General features: G+C 38.5%; 1 protein-coding gene across 1 annotated transcript in view; it reads left to right on the top strand.

Annotated features, from left to right (window-relative positions):
• Positions 1-17498, top strand: part of ZSWIM5 (zinc finger SWIM-type containing 5) — a 117132-nt gene that overhangs the window by 50602 nt on the left and 49032 nt on the right. The window contains exon 2 of the mRNA XM_053921170.1: positions 9226-9582. Within this exon, the coding sequence (XP_053777145.1) occupies positions 9226-9582 (357 nt within the window). The remainder of the gene's footprint in view (positions 1-9225; positions 9583-17498) is intronic.

Below are 17498 nucleotides of genomic sequence, written 5' to 3'. Positions count from 1 at the left end.
CCATATGAGTGTATCGTTGGTGAATAGCTTCTCCCATTTGGTAGGTTGTCTTGTGTTTTGTTCATAATTTCCTTTGCTGTGTATAAACTGTTAAGTTTGCTGTAGTCCCGTTTGTTTTTTTTCTTTTGTTTCCCTTGACCTAGAGGATATATCATAATAAAAAATACCATAAAAGCAATGTCAGAGAGTTTACTGCCTATGTTTTCTTCTAGGAGTTTTATAGTTTCTAGTCTTAAATTTAAGTGTTCAATGTATTTTGAGTTTATTCTTGTATATGGTATAAAAGGTGGTCTAGTTTTATGTTTTTCCATGTATCTATCCAGTTTTCCCAACATTATTTATTGAATAAGACTTTCTTTACCCTAGTGTATATTCTTGCCTCCTTTGTCATAAAGGTGTAGGAGTTTTTTTATGGGCTGTCTATTCTGTTTCATTGATCTATGTGTCTGGGTTTTTTTTTTTAATGCCAATACCATGCTGTTTTGATTACAATAGGCTTGTAGTATAGTCTGGGACTAGATAGCATGATACTTCCAACTTTGCTTTTCTTTCTCAGGATTGCTGTGACTATTTGGGGTCTATTTATGATTCCATGTACATTTATAATCATTTGTTCTAGTTCTGTAAAAAGTATTAGTGGTATTTTGATAGGGATTGCATTACATTCTGTAGATTGCTTTGTGTACTATGGATAATTTAACAATGTTAATTCTCCTATTCTTGCTTCCATGTATTTGTATCTTCTTCAGTGTCTTACAATTTTCTGAGTACAAGTCATTTACCTCCTCAATTAAGTTTATTCCTAGGTGCTTTATTTTTCTGATGCAATTGTAAATGATATTTTTTCTTAATTATCTCTTTCTGAATATTATTTTGTATCCTACTACTTTACTGAGCTTATCCATCAGTTCTAACAGTTTTTTTTTTTTGTAGAATCTTTAGGGTTCTCTATATATGTCATCTGTAAATAATGACAGTGTTACTTCTTTCTTTCCAGTTTGGATGCCTTTTATTTCTTGTCTGATTTCTGTGGCTAGGACTTGCAGTACTCTGTTGAATAAAAGTGGTGAAAGAAAAAAAGTGGTAAAAGCAGATGTCCTTGTCTTGTTCCTGATCTAAGAGAAACACTTTTAGCTTTTCCCTGTTGAGGATGATGTTAACTGTGGGTCTGTCATGTATGGCCTTTATTGTGTTGAGGTATGTTCCCTCCATTCCCACTTTGCTGAGAGTTTTATCATAAATGGATGCTGGATTTTGATAGTGGTTGTTCTGCATCTGTTAATATGATGTGATTTTTATCTTTCATTTGTTTATGTGATCTATCACTTAATTGATTTGTGCATATTGAACCAATCTTGCATCCAAGGAATGAATCCCTGTTGATCATGGTGTATGATTTTTAAAATTTAATCTTTATTGTATTTTTTCATTACCTTTTTGTCCCCATATATTCCCCTCCCCATATCTTTTAAATGTTTCTGAATTCCTTTTGCTAGTATTTGTTGAAGAGTTTTATTTTTATGTATATTTTATTGATTATGCTATTATAGTTGTCCCAATTTTTTCCCTTTGCCCCTCTCTGCCTTGTATCCCCTTCCACTCAGCAATCCCTCCCCTTAGTTCATGTCCATGGGTCGTGAGTGATCGTTGTTCTATATTTTAGTTGTAATTTTGATGTGATTGTGCGAAGAGGTGAGCCCTGTCTGCCTAGTCGCCATCTTGACCAGGAGCCAATAAAACATTAAAAAAAAATGCAAATTGTAAGTCAATTGAAAATATATGAAATGGCAATGGAAAAAATACAGTAAAGATTAAACTTAAAAAAAAAGAAAAAGAAAATATATGTAAAAATTTAATCAGTGTAATTCACCACATTAAAACCCCATAAAGAAAAACCATGTGATCACCTCAAAAGATTGAGAAAAAGCAATCGACAGAATTCAACACCTATTCTTCTTTAAACACACACACAAACGCACTCACAAAACTAGTTATCAATCATAACTTTTATAAACAAATTTAAGCTCATTTGAAAGAAGAGAAAAACCAACTGTATTACACAGAGCCTGAGAACCCATAAATGCACAACTCATCATTTCGATATTCTAAAGGTGTCAGGGAATCTCTACAAAGAAGAATAAATGAGGAGGAATGTTTCCTTAACAATTTTGTTCCCTGCCTTTGGGGTTAGAGCAGCAAAGAAGTTAAAAAGCCATACAAAAACAGTGGCCATAAAGAGATGCTGGCCAATTCGTGGAATTGTGCCTTAAGAGGGCAGTTGTGGTTCAGAAGAGTCGCTGACACGGGAGCTCTTTCCTGTGAAGAACGGGCTCCTCCGACCAGACCGGACCAGACCGGTGGATGATGGGAATGCATTTGGAACCCTCAGTGACGATAAACGAGAATGTCTTCCATTTGATGGCTGTTTGAATGGAATCAGGTTACTGCAGAATGTGGAAAAATGATTTTGCCCCAGTTTCTAAACAAAATGAAAAGCATTGTCCTAATTGAATTTGTTTTGACATTCTTGTTTCTCCACACAGGTCAAGTTGCAAGATTGAACAAAAGAATAAAGCTGGAGGGCAATATGAGGCCTTTGATCAAAATGCTGTAAATGTTAGGAATAGCATTCTTACTAATGTATGAAACCTTTAAATAAAGGATGTTGTGTGGGATATGCATTCATTTCCGTATTAAAAAGGCAGTGTTAGAAATAAAATACAGAGTTTAGAAAAGGTGAGGATTAAGATCACTTTGAAAATTAGTCTTTTGATTGCTATAAGAATTTGATTACAACAGCATGAGAAATATAATCAATAATATTGTAATAACTATGTATGGTGCGAGTTGGGTACTGGAATTATCAGGAAGAACGCTTTGTAAAGTATATGATTGTCTAACCACTATGCCGTACACCTGAAACTAATACAAAATAATATCGAATGTAAATAGTAATCGAAAAAATTCATAATTAAAAAAAAGAATGTAATTACAGTTCATGACATCGATGCACAGGCATTTTTTTTAGGTCATTGGAGGTTAGGGTCTGCTTAAAATTAGGGAAGTTGAGACATTGGAATAAGGGAACTAGCTACAGTTACAGTTGAAACGCTAACATAGTGATAACATGTTTGAGTACTTAGGGTATGCCAGACACTATTTTAAGTGCTGTATATATTAACTGAATTTTAATTTCATTATATTTTGATAATTTGATTCAGTGCACACAGTCTCAGAGAAGTAACCAGAAAATCTTTTTCCTCTTGCAAAAGGGTATTTTCTTAATTTTTAAAAAATCCTCACCTGAGGGTATGTTTATTGATTTTAAAGAGGGAAAGAGAGGGAGGGTGAGAGGATGAGAGGGAGGGAGGGAAGGAGAGAAAGAAACATCGATGTGAGAGAGAAACATTCAATAGGTTGCCTCTTGTATACGCCCCGACTGGGGATCAAACCCGCAACCTAGGTGTGTGCCCTGACCAGGGATCGAACCTGTCATCTATGGTATACAGGATGATACTCCAACCAACTGGGCCACCCGACCAGGGCTGGTATTTTTTAATGCTTTAAAATAAGTCTGAATACCATTTTAAGACTCTCAATATAAATATTTGATCACTTAATATTGTGGTTGATCAAAAATAGATACATGTACCCTCTTTCTGTTGAAAAGTAGTTTATTGTTCAGTTTTTCATTTCCCCCACTAATGTAGGCTACTGAATGGAATATGGTAATTTCTGAAATCATTTTACAATTAGACAAGGTCTGTCTGGAAGAAGTCCAGCCATTGTTAATATAACGAGAATATTTGCATGACATTGATGTAACCTGGCAGCCAAGGAGAATGGACTGGAGTGTGCAAGTGTGAACAATGATGACTTCACTGTACTAGTCAGTGGGGGCAGTAGATGCCATTGAGTAAACATGTGTACTGTGTGGCTGTCGCATCCAAAATGACTGAGCAAGTAGAGCAACGAATCTGCATCCAATTTTGTTAAGCTTAAACATTCCTCCGTGGAAACTGTTTGGATGATTCAGAAACCTGTAGCTATGGGCAACTGGTGATTGGCAGCTTCATCACGGCAACACGCCAGCTCATGCATCATGTCTCATGAAGAGTTTTTTGGTGAAACATCAAGTCACCCAGGTGACTCAGCCCCCATACAGCCTAGATTTGGTGCCCTGTGACTTCCGGCTTTTCCCAAAACTAAAATCACTTTTGAAAGGGAAGAGACTTCAGACCATCCATGAGATTCAGAAAAATACGACGGGGCAGCTGATGGTGATTGGGAGAACTGTGTGAAGTCCTAGGGTGCTTACTTTGAAGGGGACTGAGGCGTCATTGTCCTGTGTACAGTGTATCTTGTATCTTCATCAGTAAATGTCTTTTTCATATTACATGGCTGGATACCTTCTGGACAGACCTGTATGTTGCCCTTTTTCTGTTCAAATCAATAACCCACGTGGCAGTTCCTAGCCTATAACATCCATTTTGGCAACATGTGTGCCTTGTTTATGTGCACGTTGTTTCTGCTGAGAACTGCCTATGGAGTCTGGCATTTTTTTTCCAGTCTGTGTTCAAATCTGTGAACTGAGGAGCGGCACCTAATCTGCAGTTCCGGACAGGTTATCCATCAATATTACAAGACAACTTGTTCTCTGAATCATAATACTCCGCAGAGTAGTTGGGGATAGGGGAGCGAAATTACTATTTTTATTTCTTTTAAATATTTTATTTATTTGTTTTTAGAGAGAGGGAGAGGGAGAGAAACATCAATGTGTGGTTGCCTCCCATGAGCCCCCAGTGGGGGAACTGGCCTGCAACCCAGGCATGTGCCCTGAGTGGGAATTGAACCTGTGACCCTTTGGTTTGCAAGCCAGCACTCAATCCACTGAGCCACACCAACCAGTGCTGAAATTACTATTTTTAAAGTGATTGTTTTATGCATGTTAGATTTTTAAATGAATTTTCCAGACAAATTCTTTCCATTTTATATTTTTCTACATAAAATGTTTCTAAAATAACAAAAGAAAATAACTCAGCCTTTTAAAATATATACCTCCTCCCCTTATAGAGGTCCAAGTGAGAGTACTGTAAAACAATGTAAGGGCATCTCTGTCAGTGAATGCCTGGGCTTGGGAAGCCTCACTGTTCTTTAACTGGTTGCTGGCACAGATGGACAGTGGAGACCATTGCTTGCAGAAGCTGGTGCTGAGAAGGACCAGAGGTTAATACAAGGAAAACCTCTTGATTTGCCAGAGAAGTCTGGGAGGGGAGCAGATGGCCACAAGAAGGGCCCTCCAGCTTACTCAGCTGCTCTGAGAAGCTTAGGGTGACCTCTCTAAAACAAACAAACCAAGTAGCTCTCAGGGTAATGGGGCAACATCATTTGTATTCCCGAATAACAATACTGTTCCTCACTACAATCTCTCTCACCCACACCCAGCGCTGAGGGCACCATCTGCTTCTTGTGAACTTATATAGGTGCTGGCCCTGGCCAGTTGGGAGTGCAATTGAATGATATCTCTTGGAAACGTGTTCTTTACAAATTGCTTTCACATGAGTCTGATAGGCATATAAATAATATGTCTTTCTGCATTATTAAGAAACTGAGGCAAAGGGGAATTGAGGGATGCTGGAATTAGAATTTAAGCATCCTGATTCCTGAGTTCTGTATATCATGGTAAGTCCACAGAGCCATTTCAGTGCTCTTGTTTAGGCGGCAGTTATCCAGCTTTTGAATTAGGCCTTCTGGAAATTAGTTATTTTTGAGGATGTCACTATCACTGTTTTATGCCTTTGTGTGGCTGCCATTTTGCTAGGTGACAGAAAGGAGAAAGTGACTGCTGATATACTGCTACAGCCTTCCAGGAGACTGGAATTAAGGGAGAAGGTCTAATTTACATGATGCAGCATCATCAAAACCAAATTTATTCAAGAGGAAAGCATGCTCATTCAAAGGAGTTACCTAGTTTATATATAGTGTGTACACACACACACTGCACACCCACACTTCCCACACTTAAACTGACTATAAGAAAGTGATTCTTTCTGTAAACCATAGCTCTCCTTTCCCTGCCATTGGTTGAAATTACATTCATTTTCATGCATTAGCACCTGCTCATGGGTCTGGTGAATCAAAAGAGCAATGAGCAAAGTGGTTTTAATTGCCCAAGCTTTACTAGAGCCTTTCGTGTGCTCAGGAACACAAAAGACTTTGAATAGTGTCAGAGGGCTGTACTGAGAAGTGCTTTCTTTCAGAACTCTCGGCAGACGGTTCACTCACTGTGCTGAGACATTGTCTTGTACAGATGAGTTTATGAGCCCATCTTCCAACTGCGAGAGCTTAACAGCAGTTTCAGTTGCCGTGAACCACTGCTCAGGAAACCAGGAAAACATAAAAGTTTATGGGCTTGACATTAATGCATTTTTGTAGGTTTTTACTTCCCAATTACTTTTATAAAGTTTTGTGTACATATTTTAAACTGCATAGTCATGTTCATATATTGTAGTAGTTAAGAACAAAGGTTCTGACCTGTATTTATGTCTGAATTCTAACAGTTTACAGGCTGTGGGATGTTTTATTATTTTTAAATTCATTTTTCTTTTTTTTTTAAGATTTTGTTTGTCTACTTATTTATTTATTTGTTTATTTATTTATAGAGAGAAGGGGAGGGAGAAAGGGAGAGAAACGTCGATGTGAGAGTGAAGCATTGATTGATTGCCTCTTATACCTGTCCCAAGCAGGGACTGAACCTGCAGTCCAGGCAGGTCCCCTGACTGGTAATTGAACTGGTGACCTTTCACTTTGCAGTCAGACACCCAACCAAGCCGCACCAGTCAGGGCTCATTTTTATATTTCAATTACAGTTGATGTACATTATTATATTAGATGCAGGTGTACATCCCAGTGATTAAATGTTACATAATTTACTAAGTGAGCATCCTGATGAATCTCCCACCCATCTGACACTATACATAGTTATTAGAAGTATTGACAATATTCCCTATGCTGTAGGTTATATCCCAATGACTATTCTGTAACAACCATTTGTACCTCTTAATCCCTTCACGGTTTTCACCCATCCGCCCAACACCCCAGCCATCTGGCAACCATCAAAATATTCTCTGCACATAAGAGTCTATTTCTGTTCTATATGTTCATTAATTTTGGTTTTTAGATTCAGTTGTTGACAGATATGTATTTATTGCCATTGTATTCATATTTTTTTACTGTTCATATATATATATATATTTTAAAGAAGACCCTTTAACATTTCATATAATACTGATTTGGTGGTGAGAGCTCTAGCTTTTTCTTGTCTGGGAAGCTCTTTATCTGCCCTTCCATTCTAAATGAGAGCTTTGCTGGGTAGACTAATCTTGGTTGTAGGTCCTTGCTTTTCATCACATTGAATATTGTTTTCCCCAATCCCTCCTGCCTGTAATGTTTCTGTCATGAAGTTAGCTGACAGTCTTATGGGAGCTCCCTTGTAGGTAACTAACTGCTTTTCTCTTGCTGCTTCTTCAAAATTTTGTTTTATTGATTATGCTGTTAACAGTTGCCCCAGTTCTTGCCCTTTTGCCTACCCCCACCAGTCTGCACTCCACTCCCTCAGGTAGTCCCCACACCTTTGTTCATATCCGTGGGTCACGCTCTGTGACTCTGTGGGTGGAGGGCTCGGCAAAGGGACAGTAGCTTCTGCCTGCCTTTCTGTCTGAGAGAAAGCTGTCCCCCAGTTTGCACCTTGACACAAAACACTTCAGTTCCTCCTTGTGTGCCACTGACTTTCAAGCTGCTACCCCAGTGCTGGAGCTCAAAGGGAGTGAGTCTGAATAACTTCATGTGTGAGTTTTTTAAGAGGAACTATTTGGAAATCCAGCAGTTTTTTCCACTGACTCAATCCCTGCTGGTTTTTGCAGCCAGAAGTTATGGGACTTATCTTCCTGATACTGGAACACTGCCTTGGGGGCCTGGCGTGGAACCCCTCACTCTCAAGATACCCCTCCCGAATTTTTATTCACCACAACGGGTGGGGACCAGCTCATTCCACATCTCTGCGTCTTCTCCACTCCTACCAGTCTGTGTGAATGTGGTTTCTTCCATTCCGTAATTGTCAGGCTTCCATTCAACTTGATTTTGATGGTCTGGGTGATGCTTGTTCTAGAGTTTAGTTGTAATTTTGATGTGGTTGTGCAAGGAGGCAAGCCATGTTTACCTACACCTCCATCTTGACCAGAAGTCTCTCTTAGTATTTTAGGAAAATATGAATAAAAGATCATTACAAAGATGATATTCAGGAGATTTTTGTCTATAAAGTAGTTGTTTTTCCCATAAGTTCTAAGCAATTTTTGTGGGACTTTTTTTTCACTTTTAAAATCAAGCACCCACAATGCTCCAGGCAGTGAGCTGACCAGTTTACATATTTTTTTCCTTATTTTACAGATGAAGGTGTTAAGAGTCAGAGTAGGTGAGAGTCAAGATTTAAGTAAAACACAAAGTCACCCTAATGAAATGCTCGATGAAGGCAAATGATCCTCAGTGACAAGTAAAACTATTAGGTGAAAAGTTGACACAAACGTAATTGCAAATTATTGGTACTGTGTGCTAGTGAGTATAGGTGTAACACTGCATGTTCTCTCCATACCACACTACGCTTTCCATGTCTTGGGAGGTTTCTTGCCTTTTTAGGTATTCTACGTGGTCACCCCTTTAGACTTGTATGTTTTGAGGAAGAAATGTCTTTATCTTCTTTGTTATTCTTCCTGTCCCTCCACGTGGCATGCTTTTGGTTTCTTTTTTATTTACAGCATTCACCTTACTCTAGATTTTACTGATGTTATTTGTAGACTTCTCTTTGCCCACCACCTAGAGCTCAACATTTACTACTTTTTACTACTACTTATTAAGTTATAAGGTTTTTAACTTATTTGGGTTTCCTTATTAACTTTTTTGAGACTTGTGATGAAAACTATGAACCGCCTCCCCAGAAAAATGTACACATGCAAAAGCAAAGTTTTCTTATTAGTTCAGGAGGACTCCAGGGTAAATACTCTTTCAAAATTGTGTGTTCCTAAGTTGCGTTGACCTTTCTTTGGCAGAGCCTACCATATATATAGGAGATACTCAGCAAATAGTATCTGAATTAATTAACTGAAATGCAAAATGAAAATCTTCAAGTTTCTTACTACAGAATCTCTAAACACACTTTCTTTGTTTCCTTAGGCTTCCATCTCAGTGGCACAGTAACTGAGCCTGCCACTACTTCGGAACCAGCGATGACTTACAAAGTTGCAATCAGTTTTGATCGCTGCAAAATCACTTCAGTGACATGTGGCTGTGGCAACAAGGACATATTCTACTGTGCTCATGTGGTAGCGCTGTCACTCTACAGGATCCGTAAACCAGACCAAGTCAAATTGCGTCTTCCTATCTCAGAAACCCTTTTCCAGATGAATAGGGACCAACTACAAAAGTTTATTCAATATTTAATCACAGCACACCACACTGAAGTTCTTCCTACTGCACAGAAACTGGCAGATGAGATTCTCTCCTCCAACTCAGAAATCAACCAAGTAAACGGTAACTATACAATATTTTTGTTGCTAAAAATCTACTTTGTTGTTTTATTGCATGTTTAGAGATCGGGATATTTTTGCAATTGTAATCAGTTAACCTTAATCAACTCATTCTATCCAAACTGTGTATTTAAACTCTTACTGTCTTAAAGCAGTCCACTTGTCTACCTCAGAAAGGTTTGGCAAAAAAGGACAGAAAAAGTTAGAGTTATGGATCTAGTTTATGGGTTTTATTTGTCCATGCAATCTGTGGCCCCGGGACCTGGAATTTGTAAGAGTGAGAGAAAGCCTGAAAATGTTTGTCATTCAGTAAAATGAGATGGATATGAGAATTCCCTTAACATGTCGGGAGCCTGCATACCATCAGGGTTATTCTGAAGAGCATCTATTAACATTGTGCACATGAGTTATCTAGTGGGGGGAGTGCATGGATGGAGAAAGATGGTATGTTCATGCATTCATTCAGCAAGTACAGACTGAGTACCTACTATGTGCAAACAACAGTGCCGATTGATGAGGGCATGAAACAGATATGGTTCCTGCCTTCAAGTAGCTTATAATCTAGTAGAAAAGACAGCCAAGCCTGAAACAAATGCTTGCTTTTATAATGAGGCCAGGTTGTAGAGACTTAGAAAACCTGGAAACCATTAAAGGATTTTGGTAAGAAGCTATAGAGCCGATTTTTCATTTTGTTTGTTAGGTCCTACTATATTCCAGACATCATACAAGTGATTTTTTTTACATGTTAATTCATTTAGTTTTCAAAACTACCCTGTTAGGTATGTGATATAACCATTACCATTTTATAAATAAGGAAATTATTTATAACCCACACTTACCTGACTTCAGAACTCAAGTTTTTAGACTTGTTTATACAACCTTTCTATTTTTAGAAGATAACTATGGTATTAATGTGAAAAGAGGCAATTAGGCCAGGTAGGGAGCCTGTGTAATACTGTAGTCCATTTGCCAAAGGGCCCCCCTCTCCTATTTGTCCAATAGAGCTAAGTCCTACACACAACCTCACTACTCCTTAGAGAACAGTCAGGCAGACAGGCTTCCAGGAACTCTTGCTAACTCACAGAGATAATCTGTTGCTTTATAAAACTCTAATTTATAGTGTGTTACATAATAACTGAGATCCTTCTATTTGAGTGACACTGTTAAATAGTAGCCCTCTCTATCTCTTTGTATCCCATATAGGGAGACTGTTCTACTTTTATGAGTTCTTAGGGACCTGAGTTCTGCCCCTGCCCTAGAGAGTACAGCTGCGTACCCTAACAACTGGGCTATAGCCTGCATTCATGCCGCATTCCCACTAGCTCTTTCTCAGAATTTTTTTCCATGTCCAAGCTCTCTTGCCTTTTTTTAAACAGCCCACCTTGGTTCAGGACCTGCATTGTATCTGTTTTTTCCACCACTGCTGCCACCAGTACAACCCTCTCTTTTCTTTACACTGTGCTGAGGCAACCTTTACCCATCCCTCATTGCACCTCCCGTCTCAGTATCTTATTACTTGTCTGAAACTAGGTTGAAAGGATCACACTGAATATTCTCGAGATGTGATTCTCAGCCTTCCCCAGGAACTACTACTTCTGCACCTGTGTCTATCCCACACTTACATTAGCTTTGTCCCCCGGGTTCCATAGCTTTCCCCAAGTCCTGTCTATTCTATTTGTAACCACCAGTGCTATCATACTGAAAGACAATGATACTGAAAGTAGGGTGGGGATATCTTAGTGGTAACATGGACTGGATACAACGTCCAGGGGTGTAGGATGAGTGGGGAGTGAAGAAAAGGAAGATGAGAGAAAACCGAGTTCCAGAATGTCAAGCTAGGATGGCACTGATAGATTTAATGATAGTATTTCCATTCACTTTCGGAACATTAGAGAAGGAATGAATTTAGAAGAAGGATGAATTCAATGTAAGTTTGAGGTGCTTGTAGAATATTTAGGTAAAAATTTCTGGGAGACTGTTGGGTATATGGATCTGGAACTGAGAAAAAATTAAATTTTTGAAGTGACTACCATAGAAATGATAGTTGAAGTCATGTTTCTGTTCCCTGCTGAATCTTTAAACACTTAGAACATCTTCCTTCTCCTCTCTACCAAGTCCTACTCCTCACTGAAACAGACTTAAAAAGCAGGGATATTTAAAAAAAAAAAAGGCAGGGATAAAATTTCTAAAACTGCTAACTATATGCTTTAAATATCAGGAATGCTGTGCTCCTAACTTCCCTGAAAACTTTTCTTGTGTTAGGCCCTATATGTTGTTATAGCTAGACTTTGCCTTGTCCTCTTTGCATCGGTGGTTCAGTTTGCTCTGGTAACTACTTTCCCTGAAATTCTCTGCCATAAACATCCTGGCCAGGTCTTCAGTTGCTGCTTATCTATGAAGAGAAATTGGATACCAAGATAAAGGGAAGATAACTTGAGGAGTCAAGTCAGGAACCAACTTTTACTAATTTTTGAGTCTCAAAGCATGGTACCTGCAAAATAATAAGGGTGTATTTAATAAATACGGCCATGTATATATAGGTGATGAAACAGGAGCCAAAGGAGGAGTTAGCAAACTAGAATGAGAAATGAGGAAAAGCTAGCAAGTTATTATTAAAGTCACTATAGAATTGAGTTTCTAGAAGTGAATGATCAAGTCAACAGACCAGAACTTACAAACATAGGAAGGTTATTTGGAGTAGAGACTGTGCAAAGAAAAGACAACTTTGAAAAAGTATTAATATTATTATCATAGGAATAAAAAGATATTGCAATAATGAAATAAAAACTGGATACTATAAAAACAAGACACAAGACAGAAAGAACTAATAAATATAATGGCAAAAAATATATAAAACTAAATGATGGGGGGAAACGTAAGGAAATTTCCTATAGAGAGTACAGCAAAAAGACAGGCATGAAAAATAGAAGGAAAACAAGATGTCAAAAATTAAGGAACAAGTCCTGGAAATACAATGTTTGAATAAGAGGGATTCCAGAAGTAGAAAACAGAGGTAAGGAATGTATCAATGAAATAATTGCAGAAGATTTTCTAGAACAAAACCATTGAGTTTCCACAGTGAAAGGATTCCACCAAATACCCAGTAGAGGGAAAGAACAATCTTTTCAATGGTATAGGAAAAAGAATCTTTTCTATACCATTTAATGGAAAAAAAATAACTTGATTACTACCTCATACCATACAGAAAGATCAGTTGCAGATGGATTGCAGATATAAATGTGAAAAATAAAACAATAAGTTTTGAGGAGATAATGAGAAAATAACTCTCATGTCCTTGAGGAAGGAAAATATTAAATAGGAAAAGAGTGATAAATTGGACCACATTAAAAATTTAAACTTCTGAGAACCAAGATGGCGGCGTAGGTAGACACACTGCTCCTCCTCTCACAACCAGAACTGACAGAAAATCGAACCGCAAGGAAGTCTGACACCAAGTAGATAAAGGAGAGGCACACATCCAGACCGGTAGGAGCGGCGGAGACGGGCACCCGGGCGGAGAGGACTCGCGTGGTCGAGGCGGGACCGAGACTGGCGGAGTGTGGGAGGAAAGGGGCAGGCAGTCCCATTTTGGTAGGAACAAAATAGGGGGGTGTTAAGAGTAGTAGAGGAAAGGGAGAAGCCAGAGAACTTACACACACAACCCATGGACATGAACTAAGGGGGGTTATTGCTGGAGGGAAGGTGGGTACAGGGTGGAGTGTGGCAAAGGGAAAAAAATTGGAACACCTGTAACATAATCGATAAAATATACTTAAAAAGAAAAGAATATACCATTATATTAACAATGGTAATCCATGGCTGGTAGAATTATGGATAGATTTTTATTTTCTTTATGCTTTAGTATATCTTCTACAATAAGCAAGTATTATTTTTTAATTTATAAAAAGGATGTTTTAAGAATGAAAGAAAATTGGTTCCATAGACATGAAGTCCCATCAAGACAGGTCTCATTGTTAACAGCATCATGCTAACTTGAAGCCTCAGCCCACATGGTGATTTGTTTCATAACTATTTATAAAAGACGTCCTGTTTATTTTGTCTCCCTGTGGAAAATTGCACACCACAATGTTAAAGGGTCAATTACATCAACCGGGCCCACTTTCCCACTACTGAGTTTCATACTCATCTGTCTTCATGAAAAGACTAAATGTTCTAACCAGTGAGCATACATATAGGGACACTTTCGTCTTTTTTCTAAAGTTTTAAAGAACAATTTTGTTTTGGAGTTAGAGAGAGAGAGAGCTAGAGAGGCTGGCTGTGAACTCCCGGCTTAGTTTATCGGGTTAAAATGATCTGTGCTCTTGTTTATCCACCCCTACATGCTGTGCCTGCTGTACTATCTGCTTTAATGTTGATATTTCTTACAGGTTCACCTTAGGCTTTTTTCCTTCTTATTCTACATGATCTCTACAGCCTATCTTTGCTGTATGCATGACTTGGAATGTCATCTGTGTACCATGACTCACAGATTTATTTCTCTGGCCCAGATCTTTTGAGCTTTATATTCTATATTCAACTAACTGTTCCATATCACAGACACATCCCAAGATCAGCATATCCAAAAGTGAATTTATCTTCTATCCCAAACTTGCTTAATGAATAGCACCACCATCTAGCTACTAGATCATGATAAGAAACCTATAGTCCCTAACACCTTTCTTTCTTATAATACACGTGCATTCCATTGCAAGACCTGTTAACTTTACCTGCTAAGTTGTTTCATCATTTTTCAATTCTATGTTTAGGGTAATTCTGCTATCACCCTAAACCAAACTGCTATAATTTCCCACCTAGATCGTTACCATAGCCTGCTAACCGATCTTTCCATATCCATAGTTGCTCCCATCTATCCCATTCTGCACACAGCTATCCAAAGTCATTTTTGTACAACTACAGATTTTGTCAGTGTCACTTCCTGTTTTAAATCCTTCGATGGTCTCCTGTGGCACTTAGGATAAAATCCAGATTTCACATGGCCTACAAAATCTTGCATGATCTGCCTTTTGCCTGCATTTTCACATGATATTCCCTCTCCTTGGAATACTCTTCCTAACCTCTTCCCCTTATTATAGAGGTACTTACTTATCACAATAATTTATGACTTCATGCTTATTTGAACAAAAAATACACAAGGTATTTCCTCCACTCCCTGCCAGGTAACTCCTATTTATTTCTCAGATGTCTGCTCCAATGTCACTTTCTCAGGGAAAACTTGTTGACCTGTCTTTCTTTCTTTCTTACAATATAAGTACAGTTTTTTGTTTGTTTGTTTTGCTTAACATCCTTTTCCTCAAACTAATAGTTTAGCTCCACAAGGACAAGGGACTACATCTGCTTTGTTTAGCACTATATATTCAGTATTTGTCACATGCCCCAGCACATAGTAGGCTCTCAATAAATATTTATTGAATAAATAAAAATGTCTCCTCCTTGCCAATTCATGCTTTCCCAGGTGACTGATTTCTTCAGTTACACCCAACTCCTCAGTAGTACTTTATTACCTGGATGCTTCAAATATTGACTGACTTCCTTTCTTGCTGCAATGCCCATTTTGGCAACTCATCCTCATCTCCTGGGCTCATTGTGCACCAGCAAACAGTTACACAGTTTACCTACCTTTTTCCCCATCAAATAAACCCTTTTGAAGTTTCAGGTGAAATTTTACTCTTAGTAACCCTCAAGGTTTCTTTGCCGTGTCCTTGTCCTGTCCCAGCAGTTTTCTATAGTCTGCACAGTAGGGTATTTATAAATTTTGCTTTATTTCTTCCACAGTTGCTGCCACTACCACCATCTGGGCCCAAAAGATTCTCCAGTTTTTTCTATACCTTTTCAAATCCTTAGAAAGGATGTCACTGCACACTTCCGGCCAGTTGATTAGAGTCAGCTTCCCAGGAGCCTGGGTTCTGCTCCTACTTTTTCATACCCTAACTGAACCACCCAAGGGTCAGAATTGGTCTTTAAACCACCTCTCTCACTTGCTTTTGGAGCACCATTGCTGTTCTTTCCTCATCCTCATTCTTGGCAACAAGGTACTCGGAGGCCTAGTCCTTGGTTTATACCTAGTTGATCTCAGTTTATCTCAGTTCTGTCTCTATAGAGCTCCTATAGAGTCATTAAAGGTGAGACTGTTATCTGCATTTTTAGCACAAACCCCAAGTGGTTATTCTATATATTAACACTTGAGAATCACTTACTGGTGAGAAAACTGCATTGTTCTGGCTAATCCATTGCAGGCATACCTCAGAGATACTGCAGGTTCAGTTTCAGATCACCAAGGTAAGGTGAGTATCAAAATGAAGCAAGCCACACGATTGTGTTTACACTACACTGTAATCTCTTAAGTGTGCAATAGTAGCATTATGTCTTTTTTTTTTTAATCCTCACCCAAAGATACGTTTATTGATTTTAGAGAGGGAGGGAAGGGAGAGAGAGAGAAACATTGATGTAAGAGAGAAACATTGATTGGTTGCCTCCCGTACTTGCTCTGGCCAGCGGTTGAACCCACAACCAAGGTTTGTGCCCTGACCAGGGATCAGACCTGCAACCTTTGGTGCACAGGATGATGCTCCAAGCAACTGAGCCACCTGGCCATGGCTAGCATTATGTCTTTTAAAACTGTACATAACTTAATTTAAAAAATACTTTTTTGGTGTGAAAAGTGCTAGCCATCTTCTGAGCCTGTTGGAAAAATGGCTCTGATAGACTTGCTTGGTGCAGGGTTGCCACAAACCTCCAATTTGTAAAAACTACAATATCTGGGAAGCACAATAAACTGAAGTATAATAAAGTGAGGTATGCCTGTATTCTGTGTAGCAGCGTAGGCGAAGAAATGATTTGGCTATTTTCAGACACACCACCCAGCTTCCTCCAAGGGCCTGAAAACAGCTAGTGGATCACAGCAGTATGAGGCAAGAGGCCAAAATATAGCCTTTTAGTAAAGAACATAAACTTTACTAAACTTTAGTAAAGAACATAAACACAGGAGAAAGACCAACATGTAAATCCTGACTCATATATTTTCCATGTGCTATTTTACTTATCTTTATAAGCTTTAGGGGTTTTTTTTTCCATTTTAAAATTATATTAGTAGTACTGTCTCATAGAGTTATTACCAGAACTCACGGGAATTCACTCAGGAGATACTCACTGAATACCCACTGTTTGCAGAACACTGTTCTACACACTGCAAATATACCAGCAGACAAACCAGTTTATGCCCTTAAGGAGCATACATGCTTTTGACAATATGTCTAAAAAGTGCTTAGACCCCATCCTGTAGGGAGCACTCTATAAATGGGTATTAACAAATATTTAAGGATAAGGAAGAGTATATTTGTTTTCCCTTGCCACTGTCGGGATAGAAAAGAAGTATAGGATACATTATTTGCCCACCTAGAGCTTAAATCTAGATGGTAAATCAGACATATATTTGTTCATTCTATAAATATTAACTCAATGCCAGGCACTGTGAGGTACAAATATGAGTCCCTACTCTTAAAAAAACTTCAGTTTAGTTGGGACTAAGTGAAAAATGAAAATTTCAATGTAAAACAAAATGCAGCAGGTCTCTAAGAGAAGTGATAATGAAGTGTTCAGAAGAGTGTTATTGCCTCAATTTGTACATGAGCATAGATGGACATACTTTAACAGGTGGCAAAGAGGTATATGGCTAATTCAGTAAGGAGATAAAAAAGAGTCCCTCCTGCCAAGTAGACTAAGCAGTACATGAACCTCGGCAGCGTTAGCCTCTCTGTGTACTTATTTTATGGTTTGCATTTCTCATTGTGGCCCTGACTCTGGAGCTGAGGCAATACTGACAATGAGAAGTGTTGTTTTTGGCCAAAGAACAAGCTGGGAGGAAAGGAAGGGAAGTAAAGGGAAAAGCATCATTAAAGTCAT

Source organism: Desmodus rotundus, chromosome 3 (genome assembly GCF_022682495.2).
Source record: "Desmodus rotundus isolate HL8 chromosome 3, HLdesRot8A.1, whole genome shotgun sequence".
Taxonomy (NCBI): domain Eukaryota; kingdom Metazoa; phylum Chordata; class Mammalia; order Chiroptera; family Phyllostomidae; genus Desmodus; species Desmodus rotundus.
Note: the sequence above shows the minus strand (reverse complement) of the source record. Positions and strands in the feature narration are given on the sequence as shown.